The sequence below is a fragment of the Cricetulus griseus genome, chromosome 3, assembly GCF_003668045.3.
Source record: "Cricetulus griseus strain 17A/GY chromosome 3, alternate assembly CriGri-PICRH-1.0, whole genome shotgun sequence".
NCBI classification, from domain to species: domain Eukaryota; kingdom Metazoa; phylum Chordata; class Mammalia; order Rodentia; family Cricetidae; genus Cricetulus; species Cricetulus griseus.
In genome coordinates this window covers 79,819,706-79,844,794 of record NC_048596.1, presented here as the reverse complement: position 1 = coordinate 79,844,794, position 25,089 = coordinate 79,819,706, and the positions used below count along the sequence as shown (strand labels likewise).

Genomic DNA, 25,089 nt, shown 5'->3' with positions numbered 1-25,089 from the left:
TGGTTAAGAGTACCGACTGCTCTTCCAGAGGTCCTGAGTTCAATTCCCAGCAACCACATGGGGGCTCACAACCATCCGTTATGAGATCTGGTGCCCTCTTCTGGTGTGCAGATGTACATGGAAGCAGAATGTTGTATACATAATAAATAAAATAAAATCTTAAAAAAAAAAGGAAGAGAAAAGAAAAAGTAAATAAAAAAGGAATCAAACTTAAGAGTATGTGCCACAACTCTGTAAGTTTCAAGAACAAGTAATATTTTTCATTGAGACAGAAATCACAATAATAGCTGCCATGGGGAGTACAGAGTGAGCATCAGGGTGCTGGGAGCTGGAAAAGCTCTGTGGTTTTGCTAGGATGCTGCTGTCGTTCAGATAGGATTTGAACATGCCCTTCAAGCATTTGCACATTTACATATGCTACGGTGTTCAGAGATGGGGCTTTGGGAAGGTGACTGCAGTTAGATAAGGTGCTGAGGCTGCATTCCCCAAGACCGAATCCTGGTGGATTTTTAGGAAAAGAGAGGTCTAAAGAGAGACATATACACCTGCCCTGCCTCTTCCACATGATGCCCTGTGCCACTCAGAACTCTGCTGGCAAAGAGGCCACTAGCAGATGCAGCATTTTAATTATGCACCCCAAAAACTTAGATCTGGGCCTGGAGATAAAGCTGTGTGGTTAGGAGCACATTTGCTGCTCTTCTCCTACCTGGGTTCTGTTCCCAGCAGCCACATGGCAGCTCACAACCATGCTTGACTCTAGTTCCCGGGGACCTGGTGCCTGATTTGGCCTCTGGGGCACCAAGCCCCCACTATGTGTGAGCATACATAAAACGAAACACTCACACACATGAAATAAATAAAATTTTCAAAACTGCAAGCCAAAACAAATGTCTTTATTTACAAAGTTACCCAGTTTCAGGAGGCAGGAGAATTGCTATCAACTAAAGCCAACCTGGCATATGTAAGGAGTTCAAGACCAGCCCGAAATCCAAACATAGCAAAGCTTCTATCTTGGAAAAAAAATCATTAAATTATTTAAGTTTTTTTAAGATTTGTATTTTATTGTTGGAGTGTTTTGTGGGCATGTATGTATGTGTATGTATATGTACCATATGCATGTTTAATGCCCAAGAAGGTTATCAGATTCCCTGGAACTGGAGTTATGAATGGTTGTAAGCCACCATGAATGCTGGAGTTATGAATGGTTGTAAGCCACCACAAATGCTAGGAACCAAACCTAGGTGTTCTGCAAGAGCAACAAGTGTCCTTGACCACTGAACCATCTCTCCAGCCTCCACCCCGAGTAAATTTGTTATCTCACAGTTTTTGAGCCTGCTGATCTAGAATCCAGGTCTTAGCAGAACCAGCTGCCTGGAGGTACTGGGAAGGATCTGGCCCAGGCTGCTGGTTTCCCATACCTCCTGTGCTTTGATAATATAACTCCATTCTCCACTTGATTGTCTTCTGGTAGGCATGTCTGTGCCCAGATTACCTCCTTATTATTTGACACTGGTTGTACTGGAATGAGAGCCTTCTCCATTCTACTGAGCCCCATCTGAACTAATCCCACATTCAATGGCTCACATTCTGAAGCATTAAGAGCTGCAGCTTCAACCTATTGTGTGGGACAGGATCTGTGGCAGGTGACTCTCTTCGAGAGTCAGCCAACACTGGCAGCTGCTGGGGAATGTGAGTGGAGGATTAGGGAAGACACCAGGCTTGTAAGTGGTGATGGAGAGCAAATAAGTTCAAATCCCATCTTCTCAAATAACAGCTATCGTTAGTTGAGCATCAGCTGAGCAGCTCTAGGATTTGCCTATACTCTGTGACATCAACCATAAGCTCACAATGTCCTGAGAGTAAACTCCATGCCATTTCCAGGCTAAGCCTTGTAGCTGCCCAAAAACATACAGCAAGAAAGTAGCAAAGGGCCAGTAAGTTGCCTGCCACCAAGGCTGATGACCTAAATTCAATCCCAGGAACCCACATGATGGAAGGAGAGAGCCACCTCGTGCAAGTAGTCTTCTGACCTCCACATGTGCACTCTGGCACATTCCCTCACTCACATAGACATAAATATAACAAAACAGAAAAGAGGCAGCCAGGCCCGCAAGCCTTTAATCCCAGCACTCGGGAGGCAGAGGCAGGTGGATCTCTGCGAGTTCAAGGTCTACAAAGAGAAACCCTGTCTCAAATGAAAAGAGGAAAAGCCAAGATCTAAGGCCCCCAAGGCCTCCTTCCTGAACCTGTTTCTCCACCTCTAAAATGAGGCTGGAACAGAATCATGGAGATTGAACGGGACAGTCTTCCACCTGGCACCTGGCACCTGGCAGGAGCAGGCTAAAGTCTGCGGTTTGCCTCCTTCATCTAATGTTCCCAGAGCTTGTTTATACAGGTTTTTTGTGGCCCTTCTCAGAATAAAATGAGCAACATGCTCCCTCCTCTGAGCCAGATTGCTTAATTGTAGCAGATGTGTAGAAGGCTGGACACATGCCAGCCCTTCTGCTACTGTCCCTGGCTTTTCCAGGGATAGGAAAGCCATTCTGGTCCTCAGCACAGAGGAAAGGCCAACAATAAAGAAGCATCCATGAAAATGGAATGGTGGAACCAAGCCTGGAGGTGCAGGCTTAATTCCTGCTCTCTGGGAGGCTGAGACGGGAGGATCACAAGTTCAATGCCTGCTTGGGCTACAGAGGAAGCGAGTGTAAAAAGTGGTGGAGTGGGGGTGAGGATATGGCTCTATGGTAGAGCCCTTGTTTAGCATGTATGAGGCCCTAGGTTCAACCTCCAGCAGCACAGGCAGGGGTGGGGGGGGGTGGTAAAAGAATGTAAGACTATTCTTAGGTAAATAAGATGGAAGGAAGGAAGGAAGGAAGACAGGCATATAAATGGATGGATGAATATTGCCTTAGATAGATGACAGGATGGGCAGGTGGAAAGTTGGACAAGTGAAAGATAAGAATGAATTGAAAAAAGATGGACTGATGTGTGGGTGAAAGTTTGAAAAAACAGATGCAGAGAGATGAATCTGACTGAACACTAGATGGATGGAACACACACACACACACACACACACACACACACACACACACACACACACACACACACACACACACACACGATGGCTGATGAGCTGCTGGAAGGGGGAACAGGTGGGATGATGAAGAGGAGAACGTGGAATAAAGAATGGTGTGGAAGAAAGGTGGCTGGTGAGTAGAACAGACACGACAGGGCAGGCTCGCGGCTCCTTTGCTTCTTTTCTCTACCAGAAAGGATGGCTTCACCAGGCTTCAGCGCTTGCTCACCCTTCGGTGAGTGCGGCTGCGGAGCTCTAGGCTGGGAGAGCACAGAGAGATGGGCGGGACAGCTGGGGCGGAGGCACCCAGCGGGGCGGTCCCCCAGCCAGCCCAACTCCAGCAGTCACTCAGTCACCCGGGTGGTGCTGGCTTTGGCGCCGAGACCTAAGAGACACAAGAGGCCCGCAGCGCCGTGGGAGCCCGAGCCAGGTGAGTGCAGAGTGGAGCGTGGTGGCCGGGAAGGAGAGCCAAGAGGACCTGGGATGGGGATCCGCCCCCATCCATCAGATGTGTGGGACGTGCTCAGTCTGCCACCAGAAGGCCTGGGTCCCTGCGAATCCCAAATCCTTTCATCAAACCCAGCCTCGCTAGTGTCTCCATGGACCTGGATTAAGGACTAAACCCTTTAACCATTTTCATTTTTTGTTAGCTTTTAATATTACTACTGCTACTACGATAACTACACTATGATTACTCGTGTGTGTGTGTGTGTGTGTGTGTGTGTGTGTGTGTTGTGTGTGTGTGTGAGAGAGAGAGAGAGAGAGAGAGAGAGAGAGAGGAGAGAGAGAGGAGGAGGAGGAGAGAGAGAGAGGAGAGAGAAGAGAGAGATGGGGGCACACTTGCCATGGGGCATGTGTGGAGATTAGAGGACAACTTTCTGAAGTCAATTTTTTCTTTTTCTACTCTCACTCATGGATCCAACTCACATAGCCAAGCTGGCAGATATGAGCCATCTGGCTGGCCATGTTACTTGTTTTTTGAGACTGTATTCCAGGCTGGCCTGAAACTTATTTTTTTTTAACCCATGCTGACCTCAAACTCATGGCAATCCTCCAGTGTAGGTCTTTAAAATCCTGATATTACAGGTGTGCATCACCACAGCCAACCTTTTGTTGTAACTCTTTCTTAATTCTCTGATGTTTTCTGGGCCTTAGTTTCCACTTCTGGGTAATAGAACAGTAGCTTATACTTCCTGAGATTGCCAGGAGAATTTAGCCCTGCCATAACTAGGTTCACTCCTAGCTTAGCTATAATGCTCCCCTGAGGAAAAAGTCCCTGTTTATTCTCCTAACAGTTAGCCAGGCACTGTTCCAGGCACAGGAGATGCAGTCAGCAAACCCTTCATGCAGCCTGCATTGAGGTGATTTGCAAAGATGTTGGTATCTGCTCTCTTGAGACCACTGTGTAAGGAATTCGGAGCAGCCAATGATTTGGACCTATTTCACAGCTGCGTATACTGAGGCACAGTGAAGTTCTAAGCATTTTACCCAAGGGCACACCCAGCCTTTGCCACCATAAATACCCATATACCCTTCCCCAGAAGAGTCATCTGGGCCTTGGGAGACGTGTCTTCCCTCTGAAGCTACATCTTGTCTCCTGGTTGAAGGGCAGGGTGGGGGATTAGATATCGTCCCTAATAACTCTAGTTTGGGATGCCCTTCCCTAACACTTATGTGGGACATGACTGCATTCCTATCCCAAAAGGCACAGGAAAATGACAGAAGAGACATAGGCATAGTTCTTATAACTGCCAGGGTCCCTGTCCTGTGACCACCACAAGCAACAGCTCATTGGTCAGTCAGTCACTCAACAAACACCTGCTCTTTTATGCGGTCATTATGCACCATGCAGGCCATAGGCTGGCACATAGAAGGCCTGCAGTGCAGTCACTGCTTCCATAATGTTAATGACCCAGCCCTTGGGCTAGCCTGATGCTCGGGTTGATCATTGTAGGAAAGACCATGGCAGTTGACTGAGCCTGGGTTAGCTATAGGTCTAGAATGAGGAGGACAGGATTCTCAATGCTGGTCCCTGGGGCCCACCCACCTGACCTGGAAGGCTTCAGGGGACTTGGACAGACTGTGTGGAATCAGCCAGCTGCTCATAGGGCAACTGGTATCAGGAGTGGCTTCAGACTTGGAGATCATAGACCAGTTTCCAGATCCTGAGCCCCTTAAGTCCCACGTGGCTCCTCTCTCCTCCTCCTCTTCCTCTTCCCCCTTCTTGTCCTCTCCTTCCTCATCCTCCTGCTCCTCCTCTTCTCCCTTCTTCCCTTCTCCATCTTCTTTTTCTCCTCCTCTCCCTCTTCCTCCCCTCCCTCCTTTCTCCCTCCTCTCCCTTCTCTCACTGTCCCTCCCTTCCTTCATTCCCCTCCTCCTCTTCTTCCTCCCTCTCATCCTCTTCTTCCTCTTGCCCTTCTCTCCCTTCTATTCCTTCACCTCCTCTGCCTCCCCCTCCTCTTTCTCCAACTTTTCTTCCTTCTCCTCTTTCTTGCCCCCATTCCTAGTCAGATAACACCACACCCAGTATGTGAGGCCCCCCTAGGCGAGACTGACTCTGCCTTCCTCTGGTGCTACACAGGGCCTGTGGGGAAATCAGGAGTGCTTAGTGTATACAACATGATTTTGAGCTTCAGTCTCCCCAGCTATGAAGTCAAAGGATAGGCTGCCTTCTCTGACTCCCTAAGGAGCCAGCAGCCACATGAAGGTTCTTGGGGCTCTGGAAGTCTGGAGCCCTGAAAGATCTATGAGACACAAGTGTTCCTGAAGTTCCCCTTAGTCCTAAGGACCCGCTGAGGTGTACCTTGGAGTGGCCCTAGAACATTCTTCTGTTTTCCTCCACAGGTGGACAGCCTCTAGGCTGCATGGCTTCATAGAGGATGAAGACCAACCCTGTGGGCTCCTCACTAGGAACCTGTCAAGCTGCAGGCCAGGGCGAGAAGAGCTGCCCTGTCTGCCAGGCCTGTGGAGGGGTCTCAGGCCTGGGGTCTGCTTCAGGGTTGGGGTCAGGTCTTGGGCCAGGGCCTGGGGCTGTCCCAGGGTCTGGGTCAGGACCTAGCACTGCTTCTGTGACTGGCCTAGTACCTGGTGCTACTTCAGGGCCTGCTGCTACTCTGGGACCTGCTTTAGCAGAGGGACCATTACCTGGACCAGGAGCTAGGACTGGACCCAGGCCAGGAGCTGAGTCAACACCTGGGCCAGTACCTCAGCCAGGAGCTGGGACAGGAGCCGGGCCAGTACCTCAGCTAGAAAGTGAGTCAGTACCTAGGCCGGGACCTGCACCATTACCTGGACTGGGGCTAGGGCCTGGGACCAGACGAGGCTCTGGGACTGGTTCTAATCCCAGTGAATCAGTGACAACCCCAGAACCAGCACAGCAGCAGAAGACTCAGGCCAAACCCACACAGACCCCCAGACAGAAGGTTCTGGTGACTGGAGGAGGAGGCTACCTGGGCTTCAGCCTGGGCTCCAGCCTGGCCAAGAGAGGCACTTCTGTCATCTTGCTTGACCTCCGAAGACCCCAGTGGCCACTACCCACAGGAACCGAGTTTATCCAGGTACAGAGATGGGGATCACGGAGGGGGCTGCTGCTGGAAGTGACAGTGCTGGTGGTGACAGCGCTGGTGGCAGAGCTCAGGTGGACAAATACAATGTGAACCAGCAGTGGAGTTTGAGACCTCAGGCTGTGGAGCCAGATTTAGCTCTAATTCTTTATTGTTTTTAGAAAAAAAAAACTGGGTTTGGTTTTAGTTTTAATTTTGTTGAGACAGGGTTTCTCTGTATAGTCCTGGCTGTCCTGGAACTTACTCAGTAGATCAGGCTGGCCTTGAACTCAGAGATCCACCTGCCTCTGCCTTCTGAATGCTGGGATTAGAGGCATGCGCCACCACCACCTGGCTTTATTTTTAGATTTTGTTATCAGTGTACATGAGTATGTGTGTGCATGTGATATGAGTGTGTGGGGATAAGTGTTTGGTGTGTATATATGATTATTTGTGTGTGTGTGTGTGTGTGTGTGTGTGTGTGTGTGTGTGTGTGTGTGTGTGAGTCTGAGAGAGAGAGAGAGAGAGAGAGAGAGAGAGAGAGAGAGAGAGAGAGAGAGAGAGAGGAGAGCAGTCATACATTTGCCAGAGGAAAACTTTCCAGGGTTGGTTCTCTCCCTCTCCCATGATGAGGCTGGCCTCTCTTGTTTTGGCTTCTGTCCTACCCACTCGCATCTGGCTAGCCTAAGAGCTTCTAGGCCCTTTTCTTGTCTCCACCTCCCTTCTCACCACAGGAGTGTTGGGATTGTAGATGCAAGTCACCTCATCCAGCTCCCTGTGAATTTCCAGAAGTCAATCTCTTGGTCTTCCAGCCTGCATGCAAAACACTTGTCCCTTAGCCATCTAGCCATCCTCCGCTCCAACTCTTACCCTTTCCAGCTATAGTCGCACCTCCTTGAGCCCAAGTCTTTATCCACAGAAAAGAAACCGTAACCGCATGTGTTTTACAAGAGGCTCATAGGGAGTCAGTTAAGATTGTGCATATGGAACCCTCTGGACCCAAAGCAGAACAAATGGGGCAGCACCTGTGATGCTCTGTGGATCTGGTAAATCCTGCCTTGGACTTGAACTTCTCACTTCTGTTTCAGGCTGATGTCCGAGATGAGGAAGCCCTGTACCAAGCCTTCCAGGGGGTGGACTGTGTCTTTCACGCGGCCTCCTATGGCATGTCTGGGGCTGAGAAGGTGAGACTCCCACACACAGAAGGATGTTACTGCTATTTATGTCACAAACTCTTTAGGGAACACTGTATCAATGTCTACAAAAACATATTCCATTTGACTCAAATTATACTTATTTACATATTCACAGCACTGTTCTTAATAGTGAAACACCAGAAATAATGCAGTGGTCCATTAGTTATCGAAGTAAGTTAGAGCAGGTATAGCATGAAATTCTATGCAACCATTCAAAAGAATGAGAAGACTCAAAAGTGTTGATAACCTGGCAATCTCCAAAGTTCAAAATAGTGTTTGGTATCCCCTATTTGCCTTAAAAAAGAAAAGCTAAGAGCCAGCAAGATAACTCAACCAACTGCCTTTAATCTCAGTACTCAGGAGGCAGAGGCAAGAAGATCTCTGTGAGTTTGACGTCAGCCTGGTCTACATAGCAAGTTCTAGGACAGCTAGGGCTACATAGAGAGACTTTACCCCACCCCACCCCGTCTCAAAAAAAAATAAAATAAAATAAAGTGCCTACTGCCAAGCTTGATGACCTCAGTTTGACCCCTAGATCCATACAAATGTACAAAACCATTAACAGCAGTTCCCTCTGGAGAGGGCAGAGGAAGACTTCAAATCTGGAATGTGAAAGAATTTTCCTCTTGATTAGATAGCTTTTTTTATGTTGGTGTTTTGCCTTCATGTATGTCTGCATGTATGTCTGCACATCACATGTGTGCCTGGTGCCTGAGGAAGTCAGCAGAGGACATCAGATCCCCTGGAACTAGGTTTACAGACAGTTGTGAGCTGCCATGTGGGTGCTTGGAACAGAACACAGGACCTCTGGGAGAGCAGCTAGTACTCTTGTACACTGGGCCATCTCTGCAGCCCCTGAGCATACTTTTACTGTTTGGACTATTTTTAACCTTGTAGCTGTTTCTCCATTAAACAAAAAATACCACGGTAAGAATATAGTTTTGGCTGGGAATGTGACCCAGTGAGTAAAATACTTGCTCAGCATGCACCCTGGGTTGGATCTCCAGCAACACCAATAAACCAGATATAGTAGCACATACCTGTAATACCAGCACTTGGGAGGTGGAAGGAGGAGGATCAGAAAATTCAAGTTTATCCTTGTCTACTAGCTTCTCTGAGGCCAGCCTAGGTGACATGAGATACACTGTCTCAAAGAAAAATAAATATAGTTTGAAAATATAGAGCATCACATTTCCCATTGGTGTCAAATGGGGTCTGGATTGTACTGTTTGCTGGGTGCCTGGCATGCCAGAACCTATCATTGCAAACCCATTCCTTGTTTATACTCCAGTGCCCTCTCTGGGGCATGGTCATATCACATTTGTCTCAGGTAAGAGGAGACTTGGTAAGGAAGAAAATGATCCAACCTGTTAGAAGTCACTTATCCATGCCAAACTTTATGTCAGCCCCTGCTCCCTGCTCCGATATCCTTCAGTGAGAATCCTGCTGATCCTGAGCCCAGCCTATGGTCTCAGCCACAAGATTGAAGGCAGCATGTGACTTCCTGTTTCCCTCTTACCTTTTAGCTACAGAAACAGCAGATTGAGTCTATAAATGTCGGAGGCACCAGGCTAGTGATTAATGGTAGGCCCTTTGAGTGGAGTGTGGCGTGCAGTGTGATCCCTCCTCCTCTTTCTCCTGCCACTGGCCTGGCTCCGGGGTGGGGGTTGGGAGTGGGAGCAACAGAGGCAGGACCCCCCTGCCCTACCTAGACGGTACCAACTGAAGCCAGTGGGAGGTAGAATATCTTCCCTGTGTAGACCTACTCAGGGCCCTGTAGGGGGCATCAGCAGCCTTAGCATGTCTAGGGGTTGAGGAAGGCCTGAGGAAGGTCACGGAAAGATCAGATAGAAGATTCCTGTTGGGCCCTCCAGATGTGTCCAACCTTGACCTGGACTCTCTCCAATTCTAGAGCATCTTTTCTATCTGTCCCACCAAGTGAGCCTCTTCTTCTTACCTGCCCCTGACAGAATGGCTAGGGGGCCAAAGGCACACCAGAAGGAGTAATGGGAAGTCCTGGCCCCCACATCCCAAGTTGAGGTGGGAGGCTTTTCCCTCCCCGGAAGCTCTGGATTCTGGGAGATCCCTGATGGTGTGGGGCGGGACGTTAAGGCTGGGTAGAAATGGGTGGATTTGCCCACAGAGGTCTTTTCTGAGCCCCTTCTTAGCCAGCTGCTTGCTCACAATAAGCTATGGTATATATGTGTCTCCTGCAGTCTGTGTCCGTCGGCGTGTTCCAAGGCTTGTGTACACCAGCACGGTCAACGTGACATTTGGTGGGAAGCCTATAGAGCAGGGTGATGAGGATTCTGTCCCATACTTCCCCCTGGACAAGGTACCAACTTCTGGGAGATGGGCAGGGTAGTAGGTTTGAAAGTTACTTCCCAAAAGCAGGTATGGATGGAGCCAGGTCTTATAACTCAGGGTGCATCCCAGTAGGATGGACTCCCAAGCTGAGTGGTACAAACTGTCTCCTGTTCAGCTTGTCTTGCCTGAGGAGGGTTCAAAATCAAATAGACCTGGCACTGGGTCCCACCCAGTCTGGCACCTTTCGCCTCTGGGGCAGTTCAAATTATCATGTACTCTGAACCTCTGTTTCTTCATCTAAGCCTGATAACACCATGGAGGGGATTTGTAGAGAGCAGGAAATGAGATTATGTGCAAAGATGTCACAGAAGCACTAAAGGATGACATATGACCAGACCATCCAACCTATATCTGACAACAGTGTCACAGGGCAGATGTTGCAGACTGGCAGGTGCTTCCCTGAGTCTGTGCAACCATGGGGTAGACCAAGCCTCCATGGGCCAGCATTGCCATCAACATAATTGAGTTCTAGTGACTGTGTTCTCCTTGTCCCCTGGCAGCACATGGACCACTACTCTCGAACCAAAGCCATTGCTGACCAGTTGACTCTCATGGCCAATGGGACACCTCTCCTAGGTGAGTACCATGGGGCCTGCTTGTAACAAGCATGCCTGCCTACTACTGCCTCTCTGAATTGTGTGACTGAGACCCTATGTCTTTCCAAGTGACATCTCCACATGGTGTGGGCCTTTGTCCTTCAGTGTGTTCTGAGCACCTGCATGTCCCTCCTCCACCAGGACACAGCCTGGACAGTCAGATCTCCTGTTTGCAGTTTGGTAAGGAAAAGACTTGGACAGCCTGACACTTGCTCTCCTTGCTGTCTTATGGGCATGGATTTAGTTTTGGCAGTCTTCTTTAGCATTCTGAATGTGCAAAGGAGCTATAGCTCTTTGGAAGGGAAGTGAGAGGCTTCTGCACTTAATCTTCAATAACTTTTCAGAAAAACCTACCTCAGCTGTCTCCCCACATCCTCTCCTCTTGCTTACAGAGCAGCAATAATAAAATAGTAACTGTCCACACTTACATGCATTCTTCATGTCAGGCCCTATTTTGCATGGTAATTTCATATGCAAAGGTTCATTCACTTCATATTATTCCTAAGTGGGGGATGGAATTTAGGCATCCCTGTGCTTACCAGAAATCATTGTTACTGTCTTTCTAAAATTTAGAAGCTAAAAGAAACCAGCCAACATGGTTTCTCTTTATTGTCAAAATTATCTATCCAGGTCAGGTGTGGTGGCATACACCTTTAGTTCTAGTATTGGGGAGACAGAGGCAGGCAGATCGCAAGAGCAAGACCAGCTTGGTCTACATAGTGAGTTCCAGGCCAGCCAGAACTACATAGATAGACCCTGTCTCAAAAAAGAAAGAAAAGGGGAAAGAGAGAGAGGGTGACCAGCCAGGACTACATAGAGAAACCTGTCTCAAAAAGAGAAGAAAGGAAGGAAGGAAGGAAGGAAGGAAGGAAGGAAGGAAGGAAGGAAGGAAGAGGAGAGGGAGAGAAGAAGTTTATCTGCCTGGGTCTGGTAGCAAAGTCCTTACATACTAACTACTCAGGAGGTTGAGGCAGGAAAATCACAAGTTCAAGGCTTGCCTGGGCTACAGAGTGAGTTCAAGGTCAGCCTGGGCTATATAGCAAGAACCTGCCTCAAAAAAACAAAAAGCAAAAAACAAATGGATATAGTTGAGAGGTAGAGAGCTTGCTTAGCATGAAGCCCCGTGTCCAATGTCTCTAATAGCATTGAAAAAGACAAACAAACGTGGGAATCAATCAGATTTGGAGAACAAGAGAGGCTTGAAATTATAGCCTCTAGTTTACAGTAGAGGAAACAGAGACCAGTTAGCTGGTTTTGCTCAATGTCACACAGCATTGAGCAATAGAGTTGGACTTTGAAGCCCAGGGGAGTCTTAGCCCCAGAATCCGGGTCTTACCTACTGTGCTACTGTAGAGGCAGAGAACAAGGTCCCTGCATGTGGGCTCTTTTCCCTCCAATATCCCTGCTTCTGTTACTTAGTCTGTCAATCCTTGACCCCTGATCCTGGTGTGTACATCCTCCGTGATCTCCAGGATTTGATCTGGTGCAGGTGAATTCCCTTCTCTGCCAGGGCACAGCCCTTTCACCTACCACCAGGCCAGACACCTAATCCTCTGGCTGGGAATTATTTATATGCACATCCCCAGCTTTCAATGCTGCAGAGAGTCATGGATACCCTAGGCCTGCCCTCACTGACACAGCTACCCAGTGTCCCACTGGCCACTATTGACTGCAACCTGACCTCCCTCCACCATGCCCCAGGGACCCAGAGTTTAAACTTAGCTGTAGGCCACAGAAAAGCTCAGCTGACACCTGCCTTCCAGGAGGCTGACCATGGTCACCAGGGGTGATTACAGCGGCCTGAGGTCCAGGCTAGTCCTGAGATGGCCCTCACTTGAGCTGGGTGCCAGAGTCCTAATAAGGAGGTCACAAAGCCTTGTCAGGTGCTGTATCCTCTTGCACCTGCTTGTGTAGTGCCCTGCAACTCCCGTTGCCATCTAAAAGCTAGAACCTGGAATCCTGGTGTTAGCTGATGTTAGCAGGTAGAACTCTCTCTGAAAGCTCTGGAGGAGGGGCCCCCTGTCTCCTCCAGCTTCAGGTGGCCCCAGGTGATCCTTGGGTTCTATCGACAAAACTCCATTCCTTGCTTCTACCTTGATGTGGTCTCTTTATCCTCTGTTGGTCTCTCTAAGACACTTGTAATTGGATTAGACCCAGCTAAAAATCTACGATGATCTCAACTCACCAATAGCCTTAATTACAAGCTTGAAGCCTTTTCCAGTCACATTGGCAGGTTCTAGCATGTAGGCATATCTTTGAGGGACTACTCTATCATCCATGAGTCTGGGCTTCATTGTAAAGGGAGGGGTGTTTGGTAAAGATGGAAGCCACTGGGCCCTGGCTTACTAGTGGAGAAAGGGAACACACAATGAAGGTGCCTGGAAAATAGATGTGCAGAAAAAACAGCAACCTGGCTGAGAAAGCGCAGGTCATGGATAGATAGCTCAAGGGCCCTGGCTGGCAGAGTTTACAGCCAGTGCCCACAGGGTTTGTGGTCCTAATTCCGATGATGCTGAGAGTCACTTCCAGGTGAGAACATCTAAGGATTGCTGCAGGAGGTGGGGTCCCCAAAAATATTGAGACACAGGATATCTATACTGGGCCTTCCATGCTAGATAAGGAGCAGGAGGTATAGATGGCTTTGGGCTCCCCATCCTCATGTACTGTGGGCTCCTGAGCTCCATGTGCCACCCTTTCTTGTGTCCTAGGAGGAGGCACCCTCCGCACCTGTGTGCTCCGTCCCCCAGGGATCTATGGCCCTGAAGAACAAAGACACCTGCCCCGGGTGGTGGTATGTCTTCCCAGCTTTCCTAGCTCCAGAGGCAGAAGGAGTCAGGTTAATGTGGTGTGAGTGTTGGTTGGACCTTCACAGCTTTATGTCATTGCATCTGTCTAGGGGCAGTGTCCCTGGCCAGAGACTCTCTATGCTGGGAGGTCACCCTGATGCCCACCAGTTCATTGTCCCTCAGACCTACCAGGGTCAAAGCTCTCAGTGTGCCAGCCAAGCCTCTGTTCAAGCCGGGGAGAAAGAGAGCTATGACCCTAGAGAGACCTGCATGTGGCTGCCCCAAGGGCTGAACAGTTTATCTCAGGCTGTCAGTGAAGTTTCTTCGTGCCTGAAAACTAGAAAAATCCGGGCGCTGAGAATATGGCTACAAGGGGCTCTAGGCCCCAATCTCCTCACAGCCTGGAGAGGGAGATAGATCACACAGCTGTAACTTCAGCATAGTGAAGTCTGGGTAGAGAGATGAAAGAGAAAATGGGCCTGGCAGGGGAGAGAGACCCAGGAGGACTTCCTGAAGGAAGGGATGCCTGTGGTGTTTGGAAGGAGGAAAGGGGATTTTCTGATGAGCTGTGGTGATTAGAGAAAGCAAGTAAGGAGCAACTCGATCAACTAGATGGGAGGAGGGACATGTTAATGTAGTGTCAGTGAGAGGTCCCCACAGCTGGGTCTAATGAAGAACACAAGGCCATGGGGAGTCACTGAAGGTCATGTGGGGAGTGCTGTTCTTTTCTGGCCTGCTGCTTCAAATATTCCTTTCTTGAGTTCTTAAATGATGCCCTGTCAAATACAGTGACCTTCCCCCATTTAAATACTTAATGGAACTACTACTGTGTGCTCAGGACTGTTCAGAACAGCAAACAAAACAGACAGTCCCAGCTCTTGTATGGCCTCTGTTCTCACACCAGGAAATAGATTAAAATAGATTCACATGTTGGAAGGTGCCAGGCACAAAGGGCAAAAAGAAAAGGTGGGTGGGGTGAAGGAATTGGGCTCCCAGGGAAGCTGGGGAAAGTGCCTTCTGGAGGAAGCTGGGTTTTCAGCCTCCAAGGGAGGAAGAAGCCAAGTGTGTCAAGCAAGCTTTTGGGGTAAGAGCCTCCAGACAGGGGGGCGACTCTCCTAAGATTGTCCAGGAGCACCCAGACCAGGCAACACAAGCAGGTGAGGGGGGCGTGTCTGTAGCAGAGGAAGCTATAGAGTAGCTGGGACAGGTCTGGAAGGGGCATTATCAGCATTTCTGTGTTCATCATCACAGCCCATGTGCAGAGCAGATGGACGGTCAAGAAGCTGTTGTGGTTCCCAAGGCAAAAGAGGCGGGTGGCAGTAGGGAAGAAAAGTGGTTGAATTCTGAACAGATGTAATAGCTGGGGCAGCTGAGTTTACAGGTGGTTTGAATGTGAGGCATGAGAGAAGTGAGGACTGTCAAAGGTGGCCCAGATCATCTGTGAGACAAGCAAGCAGAGATGTCCAGAGGACCCGGGACATGGGAATTGGAGTCTAGCCTGTTACTGGACCCTCAGAAGCCCTGAGCATATAGATAGAGTGTAAACCACCCAGCTGAGCCTGTGTTGCCGTCTCTCACACCAGAGCCATATCAAGAAGAGACTGTTCATGTTCCGGTTTGGGGATCGCAGGACACGCATGAACTGGGTCCATGTGCAGAATCTAGTGCAAGCGCACATGCTGGCGGCTGAGGCCCTCACCATGGCTAAGGGCTATGTGGCTGTAAGTGTTCTGTGACATCCCTGCCCCCCACCCCCACCCCAAGGAGAATCATGGTTCAGGAGTCCCAGGGTCACTGGGTTGTGTAGACGCTTCAGAGAGCATACATAATTAGCTCTTCCCTGTGACCCTGTGACATCACAGCTTCAAACTGAATTGTGTCACAGTTTCCACAATAATCCTCATCTTGCTAAAGAAAACTGAAGTACAATGCGGTTGAATGAGTCCATCAGAGTCACACAGCTTGTCAGTGTGGTTGCCCTGTTATCAATCTTGGGGACAGAATCTGTATCCCAAGAAACCAAGTTCAATCACTCCTTTAGAAGCCAATTAAAGGAGTCAAATTAGGTCAAGCGCTGGTGGCACACGCCTTTAATCCCAGTATTCCGGAGGAAGAGGCAGGTGGATCTCTGTGAGTTTGAAGCCAGACTGGACTACAGGGTGAGTTCTAGGAGCAGGCCATGTAGAGAAACCCTGCCTCAAAAAACAAAAACAAAACAAAAGTCAAATTATTAATAAAAAGTAAAAGAGGGATAAAAGGACCCAGGCTATTTTGGAACCCTGAAGTGAGATTAAAGTTTAATAGAGTCCCAGAAATAATGCACTTCTTGGACAAGGTATGGGCCTGTCCACCATTGATTCATCACTAAGTGGGCTTGGCTCTCATCCTGTGAGCTGTTGCAATGGAATGAAAGGGAGATAAGCTCCCCTCTGGCTGTTTTTTCCAGCATGAAATTCCTGAAGAAATCCCCATTTCTTTGGGGGCCCATTGTTTCAATAGTCAGATGGTCAGATTGATAGACATCTGACTCACAGTGTAAGCATCTCTCTAGAATATCATCATTTCCGCCCAGCCAGTTATAGCCTTTACTAAGGTGTTGCCCAGGTCTGTCCCCAGAACTGCTCAAGAAGACAAGTGGGCTGCAGCAGCAGCTGGGAGCCATGAGAAAGTGTGGAGTCGGGCTGTGGGCAGACATCTGACAGTATCTGGTCTCTCCTGTCACCCTCAGAGTGGGCAGGCGTACTACATCAATGATGGGGAGAGCGTCAACCTCTTTGAGTGGATGGCCCCACTGGTAGGTGTTCTGGTCCCCTAACCCAGAGTGAGACTCTAAAATCCCATCCTCTGTCCTTATATCCTTTCCTACCTCCAAAGCCCAAGAATTTACATTAGGAAGCCCTGGCAGTGGCATGCCTGAATGGCACTGTGCATAGTTGGAGCTGGGCCGTGGCTGCCCCTTTATGATATACCATGTGCTCCCTGATTTTGTCACAGACCTCTTCCGATTTGCTTCCTGATTTACACTGATTCTGGCCATGTGAGTCTTCTTGGACCCCAGGGTCCATGCTAAAGCAAGTGGTCTGCCACTGAAAGCCAGAGTTTGATTGTAAGCCTTCAGCTGGTATGTAGAAGGTCACCAGAGCCCAGAGGGAAGAACTCAGTCTCTGAGAACCCTGTCCTCTCTCAGCAGCCCACAGTTTCCTTAGGACCAGGCCTGTGTGGAAAGTGAGCACAGAAGCTGGGCTAAAGTCTTGTACTAATGTGCCAGTGGCAGCTCTGTTTTGTTCCATTGAAGAGCACTTGCAGGATCTATGAGTACTGGCTGCTCTTCCAGAAGACCTGAATTTAAGTTCCAGCACCCACATGGCAGTTCACAATCTGTAACACCAGTTCCAGAGGATCTGATGCCCTCTTCTGGCCTCCATGAGCACCAGTCATACATACAAGCAAAACACCCATGCACGTAAAGGTTTTTTTGTTTTTGTTTTTTTTTTTTTTAAATTAAAGAACACTTTTATTGAGATGTAGCTTACAAGCTATGCAGTTCACCTATGGAACGGATACTATTCAATATGGTTTTCCTTTTAAAATTATATTTAGTTATACAATCATCATCACAATTAACTTTAAAGTAGGTCTTCATCTTCAGATAAGCAAAACAAGCCTGTACCTCTCCCCACCTCTACCCTCAGCCCACCCCACTCCAGGCAATTATGGGTCTTCCTCTCTCTACATTTACCTCTCTTGACTATTTTATATGAATGGACTCATAGAATAAGTGACCTTCTGTATCTAGCTTCTTCTCCCTTAGTTTTGAAGTTTGATCTGTGTTGTGACATCAGATCAAGACTTCATGCCTTTCTTTTTCTTTAATGTATTGAAGGGGATAGCCTTCTGTATATGTTTCTCTTATTGGTTGATGAATAAAACAGTTTGGCCAATAGAGGCAGGAAGATAGGCGGGACTAGGAGATGAGGAGAATTCTGGGAAAGGTAGGCAGATAGAGATACCATGTAGCGGAGGAAGGCATAGCAGGTCCAGACCCTTCTCCGGTAAGATAAGACCACATGGAAATACTTAGATTAATAGAAATGGGTTAGTAATTAAGACAGGGCTAGCCAATAAGAAGCCCTAGCCATTGGCCAACAGTTTTATAATTCATATAGTGTCTATGTGTTTCTTTGGGACTGAGAAGGATGGCGGGACCTGGCTGGAAAGAGAAACGCCATCAACAGTGAGTGTGTATGAGCGCACCTGTGTATACAAGTGCACATGTATGTGAGTACACCTCTGTGGAGGTCAGAGGACAACTGTGTTCCTCAGGCACTGTTTACTTACTTGTCTTTTGGGACAGGGTCTCTCACTATCCACCAAGTAGACTAGGCTGGCTGGCCAGTGACCCCACACTGCCTCCCCCCCACTGGGATTACGTTACTGTGTATTTGCTTGGAGTTTCTGGGCTAAACGGTTACTCCAGATTTAACTTTTCATTGAAGAACTGCCAGACTGCTTTCCAGAGACTGCAGGATTCCTGTTTCCCAGTGGGTGGGGGTGAGGACATGCCCCCATTCTTTCCAGCCTGCCAGCCTTTGATGGTTTGGCTTTGACCAGAAGAGGTTTTCTGCAGGTGGACAGCTCCATTCAGTCATCCCCTGCCAGCCTGTTTCTTCTGAGTCTCCCTCTGCCTTCCACCCACTTGCTGGGTTTTATCTATTTTTCTTTAATAGTGCATTCAATTCTGGAAGGAGAAAAAAAAACAGATTCTACTTAAGGGCCTGGGAACATGTTCAGGTGTGGGCGGATATAGTAAATGATGTGAAAGATTCTAAGTTTAAAAACCTGCCCTAGAGGCTGGCAAGAGATGACTTAGCAGGTAGAGTCCCATTGCCAAGTCTGACAACCTGAGTTCAATCCCCAGGACCACATAGTGGAAGTCGAGAACTGACTGAAACAAATTGTCCTCTGACCTCCATATGGCATCATTACATGTGCACCCCGAACACGAGCACACACACACACACACACACACACACACACACACACACACACACACACGCAAAATATTTGTCCTATGTTTTCAGCTACTTGAGTTATCCAGATCAAGGAGTGGATCTCATTTCAAGACTGATGCATAAAATCACCATCATGCTAGGCAGAGTGTGAACACCTTTAATCCCAACACCCAGGAGGTAGAGGCAAGCAGGTTTCTGTGATTTGAGGCTATCCTAGTCTATATAGAGAGACCCTGTCTCAAAAAATAAAAGTAGTGTGAACTTGGGTGGCTCTCTGGGCTGGTGGGGGAAGCAGTTGATCTTTCCTCATCAGCCAGTCCCTAAACAACATGTTTCCTTGCAGTTTGAGAAGCTGGGGTACAGTCAGCCCTGGATATGGGTACCAACTTCCTGTGTTTATCTGTCAGGTAAGGAACAGCATGGGTATTAGAGCCCCTGTATTCCAGGTACACACACACACACACCATGCATGCTTTACATTATTGGAAAACCAGGGTCTGGAATATGATGAGGCCAAGGAGGCACACAGGGCGGGAGGGTAATGGAATTTAAATAGGTTGTGCAGGTGCACCCAGCCTGACGCTGCACTCAGAGGAGCAAGTCTCTGTATTGCCACAGCTGCCCCCATTTACTCTCCATTGGCCCACCCTGCTTAAACTTGAGCCTCTTGCAAGGCTGGAATGACTGTAATCAAAGAGACTGGAGCTCTGAAGTGGTGTGGCTGAGGCTTGAAGTGGAGCTCCCTGAAGTGGTGGTGGGGGTGCAGCTTTGACACCTAGACCTGTGCTAGAAGGCATGATGCCTAGTGGGGCAGAGGGAACCTTGAGGCTCCCCTTCTTCCAAGTTCACCCAGATGCCAGGCCTTCTTTGGGATGTGTGGAGATTTGGACCTTGGATTCTCCCCCTGTCTCTGCAGGTCAGTATCTGCTCCCACTCCCTGGTCCCACCAGCAGACAATGTCCTACTGCTGCCCTCTGCTGGCTTCCTTCCAGTAAGAATGCACGTAGGCATCAGGCTTGGGGTGAGGCCGAGGAACAAGTGACCCTCAAGTCACAAAGGGCTGTGTTCCTGCCACATCAGAGGCTGGACCTACTGTTTTAAATGCATTGTTTGTTATTGAACTCATAGACTTGCAAACTCATTACCCAGGTGGGTGATGTCTGCACAGCAGTATCATGATGACATGCCTCACCTGTAACTCAGGTGATGGCAATTTGGGAGGATTGTATTCACATATGCAGTTCTCTGTAAACTGGCTGCAACCTGGGGCATCTTCACAAAGGCTGTACACTAGAACCCCCTGGACATTTGAAACAAGCCAAGCCTCAGCCACACCTCAAAGAAATGATGTCAGGATAGGCGTGGCAGGGAAGCAGCTGTGTTTCTTAGGGTAAGAAGCAATTCCAATTCCTCCCTCTCTTACCCAAGTCAGTATATCAAAATAAGAGAGAGATGCCAGGCAGTGGTGGTGCACACCTTTAATACCAGCACTCGGGAGGCAGAGGCAGGCAGATCTCTGTGAGTTGGAGATCAGCCTGGTCTTAGAACATCAAGGCTACAACAAAGAAACCCTGTCTTGGAAAAAAACAATAGGAGAGAAAGCCAGGTGTGGTGGCATATCTGTGACTCTAGCTAGCACTTGGAAGGCTGAGACAGGAGGATCATGAGTTCAAGGTCAGCTTGAGCTACATAGAGCGTTCTAAGCTAGTCTGGTCTACATAGTAAGATCCTACCTCCAAAGAGAAAGCTTGAAGACCAGCAAGATGGTTCAGTGGGTAAAGGTGCTACCACCAAGCCCGACCACCCTCCACTCAGGTCAATCCTTGAGACCCACATGGTAGAAGGGAAGAATCAACTCCCCCAAGCTGTCCTGCAACTTCCACACATGCACCATGGCATATATGCACATACACACATAAACACATACACAAAATAAGTAAATGAAACATAATTTGAAAGTAGTTGAGAGAATAGAAACACCTTCGAGTGTTCTCAGATTCATTTTTACTCTTCAGTCCTTCAATATTACTCAATGCTAACTTATTCTGACATATTTCCTAGCCAACAGGCCCCCAGACAAATGCTAATGACCTAAAGAAATCCAGTGACCTTTGTAAAGGGACCCCCTAGACAAAAAAACACATCCCCCAATGGATTTGTCCTGAGGGTCCCTCTCACCTGCCCTTTCCCACAGCTGCAGTGATGGAGTACGTGCACCTGGCATTGAAGCCCATCTGCACCGTCCCCCCACTACTCACCCGCAGTGAGGTAAGTGTGCTGGGTGGGGTCAGGGAGCTCCAGCCCTGAACCTTCCCTTCCCTTCCACATCTCCACTGCAGCCAGACATCTCTGGCACAAGATACTTCTCTGAGGTCTCAGAATCTTCCGTGTAGGCCCAAAGCTACACTCGTCCCTTTACAATGCTCCCTACTGACTAAGGTTTTGCTCAGACTGGTGGAGACTGGAAATTGAACCACTCCAAGCAAGCTTCGTAGCTGTTAGTCCAGCTATGGGTGGATTATTTTCTAGTCAGATGTGGGGCTCGCAAAGGCAGGCTCCATAGCAGGCACTGTGAGCCCCAACTCTGAATATACACATGTGCACACTCACACAAATCCTCAGTGGCTCTAGGCTCACCATTCATACTTACTTAACGGTGTGTATTAACTGTCTTCTATGTACAGAGCATCAACACCATCCTCAAAGTTATGATGCACAACTGCTTAGAGGGTTGTTTTTTGTTTTTTGAGACAGGGTCTCACTATGTAGCTCTGGATATCCTGGAACTCATTGTGTAGAGCAATCTCAAACTCACAAGAGATTCGCCTATCTGTGCCTCCTGAGTGCTGAGATGAAATGCATGCACCAGAACCAGCTGATGTGTAGTTTTATATTTGCTTAGCATGTGCCATTCAAAAATAGGACATCCTGGGGCTGGAGAGACAGCTCATCAGTTTAGAGCACTTACTGCTCTTCAGAGGGCCCAAGTTTGATTCCCAACACCCACATGCTGGCTCATAACCACCCATAGCTTCAGCCCAAGGGATCTAGCACCCTCTTCTATCATGTGCATGGTGCACATACATGCATGCAAACAAGGCATTAATACATATAAAATAAATATAAAAACTTATTTTTCAAAAAGGCTGTCTTAGGTAGACTGAAAACAGGCAACAGGTGGTATTTAGGGTCTCTCTCATTTGATTCCTCCTAGTGCTAAATTAGGAAGGGCAAAAAGATGATGTTCTCTACTGTATGATGAAGAACTGGGCACTAGACAAATCAGTGGCTTATCCAAGATCACACCACATTGGAATTGGCTTCAGGATGCCAAGTTCATCACTCCTTAAACTTAAAGGAAATGGGAGGGTGGAGAATGTTCCAAAGAAGCCACTGCCTTCCATTGTTCCTTTGAGAATTCCAGACTGACAGAGGATAATGATAGTCCTTTAGTTTCATTTGATATTTCTTGCTGCTGGAAACTATTGCCCTGTCCGTAAACAAGAGGAAGTTAGTCAAGTTGCCTACCCAGGATCACTGGCTTACAAGGAACTGATGGGATTTGAACTCAGATCTAAAACTCCATCACTAGCTTGGAAAACACATTGGGAACAAAGGCAAAACAGCTGCCAGGAATGCTGCAGAGCTGTCTGTAGTCAGGCAAGGTCTTGACCATCCTTCCTCTTGTCTAAAGTGTGGGTTAACTTGTAGGCTCCAGGGCATAGGATTTGAGGCAGTTTGGGGCTATGGGTCAGTTGCCCTCTGCTAGTCAGTCTGTGAGACAGCAATTTGCTCTATAGCTTTGAAGACCCTTTCATTCCTTGAGCACCTGCTATGTGCCAGGCACTGCACTGAGCACTGGAGGTAAGAAGACTTGGTCCTTACCCCAGTCTAAGGAGGAAGATATTCCAGAAACCAGACAACTCAACATGGTGATGAAAGCTACCCTGAGATGAGGAATTTTCCCAGCATGCAAGAGAGGCATCTTCACCCTGAGGTCACTGTTAAGCCTGACCTCTGAGAACAGTGCCAGGACCTGCTTGTGTAGTTCACAGCTATGTCTCCATACAAGAGGTGCTTGTTTGGTTTTTAGGATATTTATTAACCTTCATTCCCCCAAGCCCTGAACGTTCTATCTGGGGCAAGAAGGACAAGACCTGGTCTCTCTGCTTCCCTCATTGGGGTCTCTGGGTCAGTGATTGACCCCACGAGCTTGTCTGTGCCATGTGAGAACCACGTGGCCAATGTCCAGCTAGAGAAGAATAAAAGGCCAGGTGGGAGGGCACCTCCAGGCCCCAGAATGACAAAGAATATGGTCTAGGAAGCGGCTCTTCTGTGTAACCCGAGGCAAGTCACTTAACCTCCGGTCTTCAATTTCCAATCATGGAAAGAGGAAATAGTGTCATCTCAGAGGATGAATGTATATAAAGGGCCACACCAAGCACAGTGGGAGTTCTACAATCGATAGCTGTCATTTATTAACCTGGAAGTAGGTGGGCCCCAGGCCAACTGGAAGCAGAGCAAATGCAACTCCGACTTAGAGAGGAATCACTGTGTGTAACTTAATTTCTCTCTTAGGGACACTTAGTTAAGCAGCTGGGAGGGCTGGAAGGCTGCTCTGGAGGCCCTGCCAGCTACAGTTGGTATTGGGCTGGCCACAGGAAGCCAACGTCTTTCTTTGGAGATGTTTTTCTGGAGAGCTGCTCCCCACTACAGGCAGGAGGCCTTCGGCCTCTCTTGGCGTTCAAGAATGCATCTAAGTCCTCCAGCGGTCCAGAACGGCGCTAAGCTGGGGAAAGAAGCAGAAACAAGTATTAAACAAGACGAGAATTTAGCGGGGCTGGAGGATGAGATGCAGAAAGGGCATCCAGGAGGCGGCGCCCTTCTGGAAAAAGATCTTAGAAAGGACGATCGCCCCGCCCCAGGAAGGTATCGCAGGAACAAGGCGCAGCGGCCAGTTTTTGTAAACTCCCGTGTGACATAGAAACAGGCTGTCCTCCCCTTAACCTCTTGGTCCACAAGGTAGAGGATGTTCTCCCCTCCCACTAGCTCCGCCCTCCGCGGCTCCGCCTCTCCCACAGGTGCTCAGCGTGGCCGTGACGCACACCTTCCAGATTGCCAAGGCCCGCACTCAGCTTGGCTACGCGCCTGACAAATTCAGCTTCGCCGACGCAGTGGAGCGATATGTGCAGGTCACGACCCCGCAACCCGGTGGCTTCACCACGCTGACGCTCCTGCGGCTGCTCCTCCTGCTGCTGCTCCTGTTCGGCCTGCTCGGCCTGACCCTACACTTCCTAGGGCTGCAGACTTTGCAGGAGTCATTGCAACGCGTCTGATCTCTGCCCCGACCACCAGTCACCTATGGCTCTCAGAGCTTGTACCTGGTTTTGACCTCCTGATATAGGCACACCCCTGCATCATGACCCCGCCCCGATTCCTGGCCACGCCCCTGCTCCACCCTCTAGGCTTGTATTTGTCCTCGTGTTTGAGCTCATTTTCTCTGCTTTGCCCCCTGAGTCTCAACTGAATTTCCCTGCCCTGATCTAGCTTCATACTCTTTTCCCAGACTGGACGAGGCAGTTGATGAGGTCCCAGCCTCCCAGCCTGCTGCTTCTTCCCAGCCATGTCCAGGTTCCTATCCAGTCCAGCCCTCTCCTCCCTATTCCTCTTCCTGCTCTGGTTTCGCCCTTTCTGTCTCCACCCTTATGCTGAAGCCCCAACAACGAGGTTGCTTCTTTAGGGGCAGGCCTAACTCCTCCCTATTGCTCGGTCCCCTTCCAGCCCTGCCTTCGGGGGTTTGTCTAAGTGGGTGAGTTCTGGTTGGTGGAGTCTGTGGAATTGGACCTGTCTTCTGCTACTTCTGGGGACAGAGGGGCCTCCTCCCTGCCATGGCTTCTTTTGAGTTCGTCCTGATCTTGACACAGATCTGTGTGTTGATTAGCTGGGGAGGGATGCCCAGCCCAGCTTGGTATCTTTGGGTCCTCAGTTAATGAGTGGAGATGACCCAGCACAGTAAAAGATTTCAGTACCAGAAGGGGCAAGGAAAAAAAAGAAAGAAAAGAAAACTTCACAAAAGAAAATGGAATGTATCATAAAAGTACCAATATAATAGACAAAATAAGAGTTTAACTGATCATATATTGTGTGTACTTGTTTGTGGAATCAGAGTTTGTCGTTTCTGAAGCTGTCTACCCCATTTTTGCAGACAGCATCTCTCTCACTGGTTTGGAGCTTGGAGTGGCGAGGCTGGCCAAGAAACCCTAGGGATCCTCCCTGTCTCTTGCTTCCCAGCCCTGGGATTGCAAGCCTATTCCACCACACCCAGCATTCTGTGTGGGTGCTGGAAGTCAAGTTCAGGTCCCCATCCTTGTGTGGCAAGCACTTTACCTACTGAGTCATCTCCCCAGCCTTCATATTTTATGATTTAGTATCATTTGTATTTTTTCTTTTTTAATTTTTAATTAAAATTTTTCATTTATTTTACATCCCAACCCAAGTTTTCCCTCCCTCCTCT

At 48.7% G+C, this 25,089-nt stretch overlaps 2 protein-coding genes across 2 annotated transcripts in view; both read left to right on the top strand.

Moving 5' to 3' along the window:
• Positions 1-5,523: 5,523 nt before the first annotated feature.
• Positions 5,524-24,711, top strand: Sdr42e2 (short chain dehydrogenase/reductase family 42E, member 2). The gene is made up of 11 exons (XM_035442250.1): positions 5,524-6,633; positions 7,707-7,802; positions 9,341-9,398; positions 10,031-10,149; positions 10,682-10,757; positions 13,486-13,568; positions 15,147-15,284; positions 16,292-16,357; positions 18,919-18,982; positions 20,770-20,843; positions 23,657-24,711. Exons 1-11 carry the CDS (start codon positions 5,956-5,958, stop codon positions 23,909-23,911), a joined length of 1,707 nt encoding a protein of 568 aa, XP_035298141.1. The 5' UTR covers positions 5,524-5,955; the 3' UTR covers positions 23,912-24,711.
• The window catches only part of Eef2k (eukaryotic elongation factor 2 kinase), a 77,690-nt gene continuing 73,425 nt past the window's right edge, over positions 20,825-25,089 (top strand). Inside the window, exon 1 of the mRNA XM_027410232.2 lies at positions 20,825-20,843. The gene's annotated coding sequence lies outside the window, so the exon portion shown is untranslated. The remainder of the gene's footprint in view (positions 20,844-25,089) is intronic.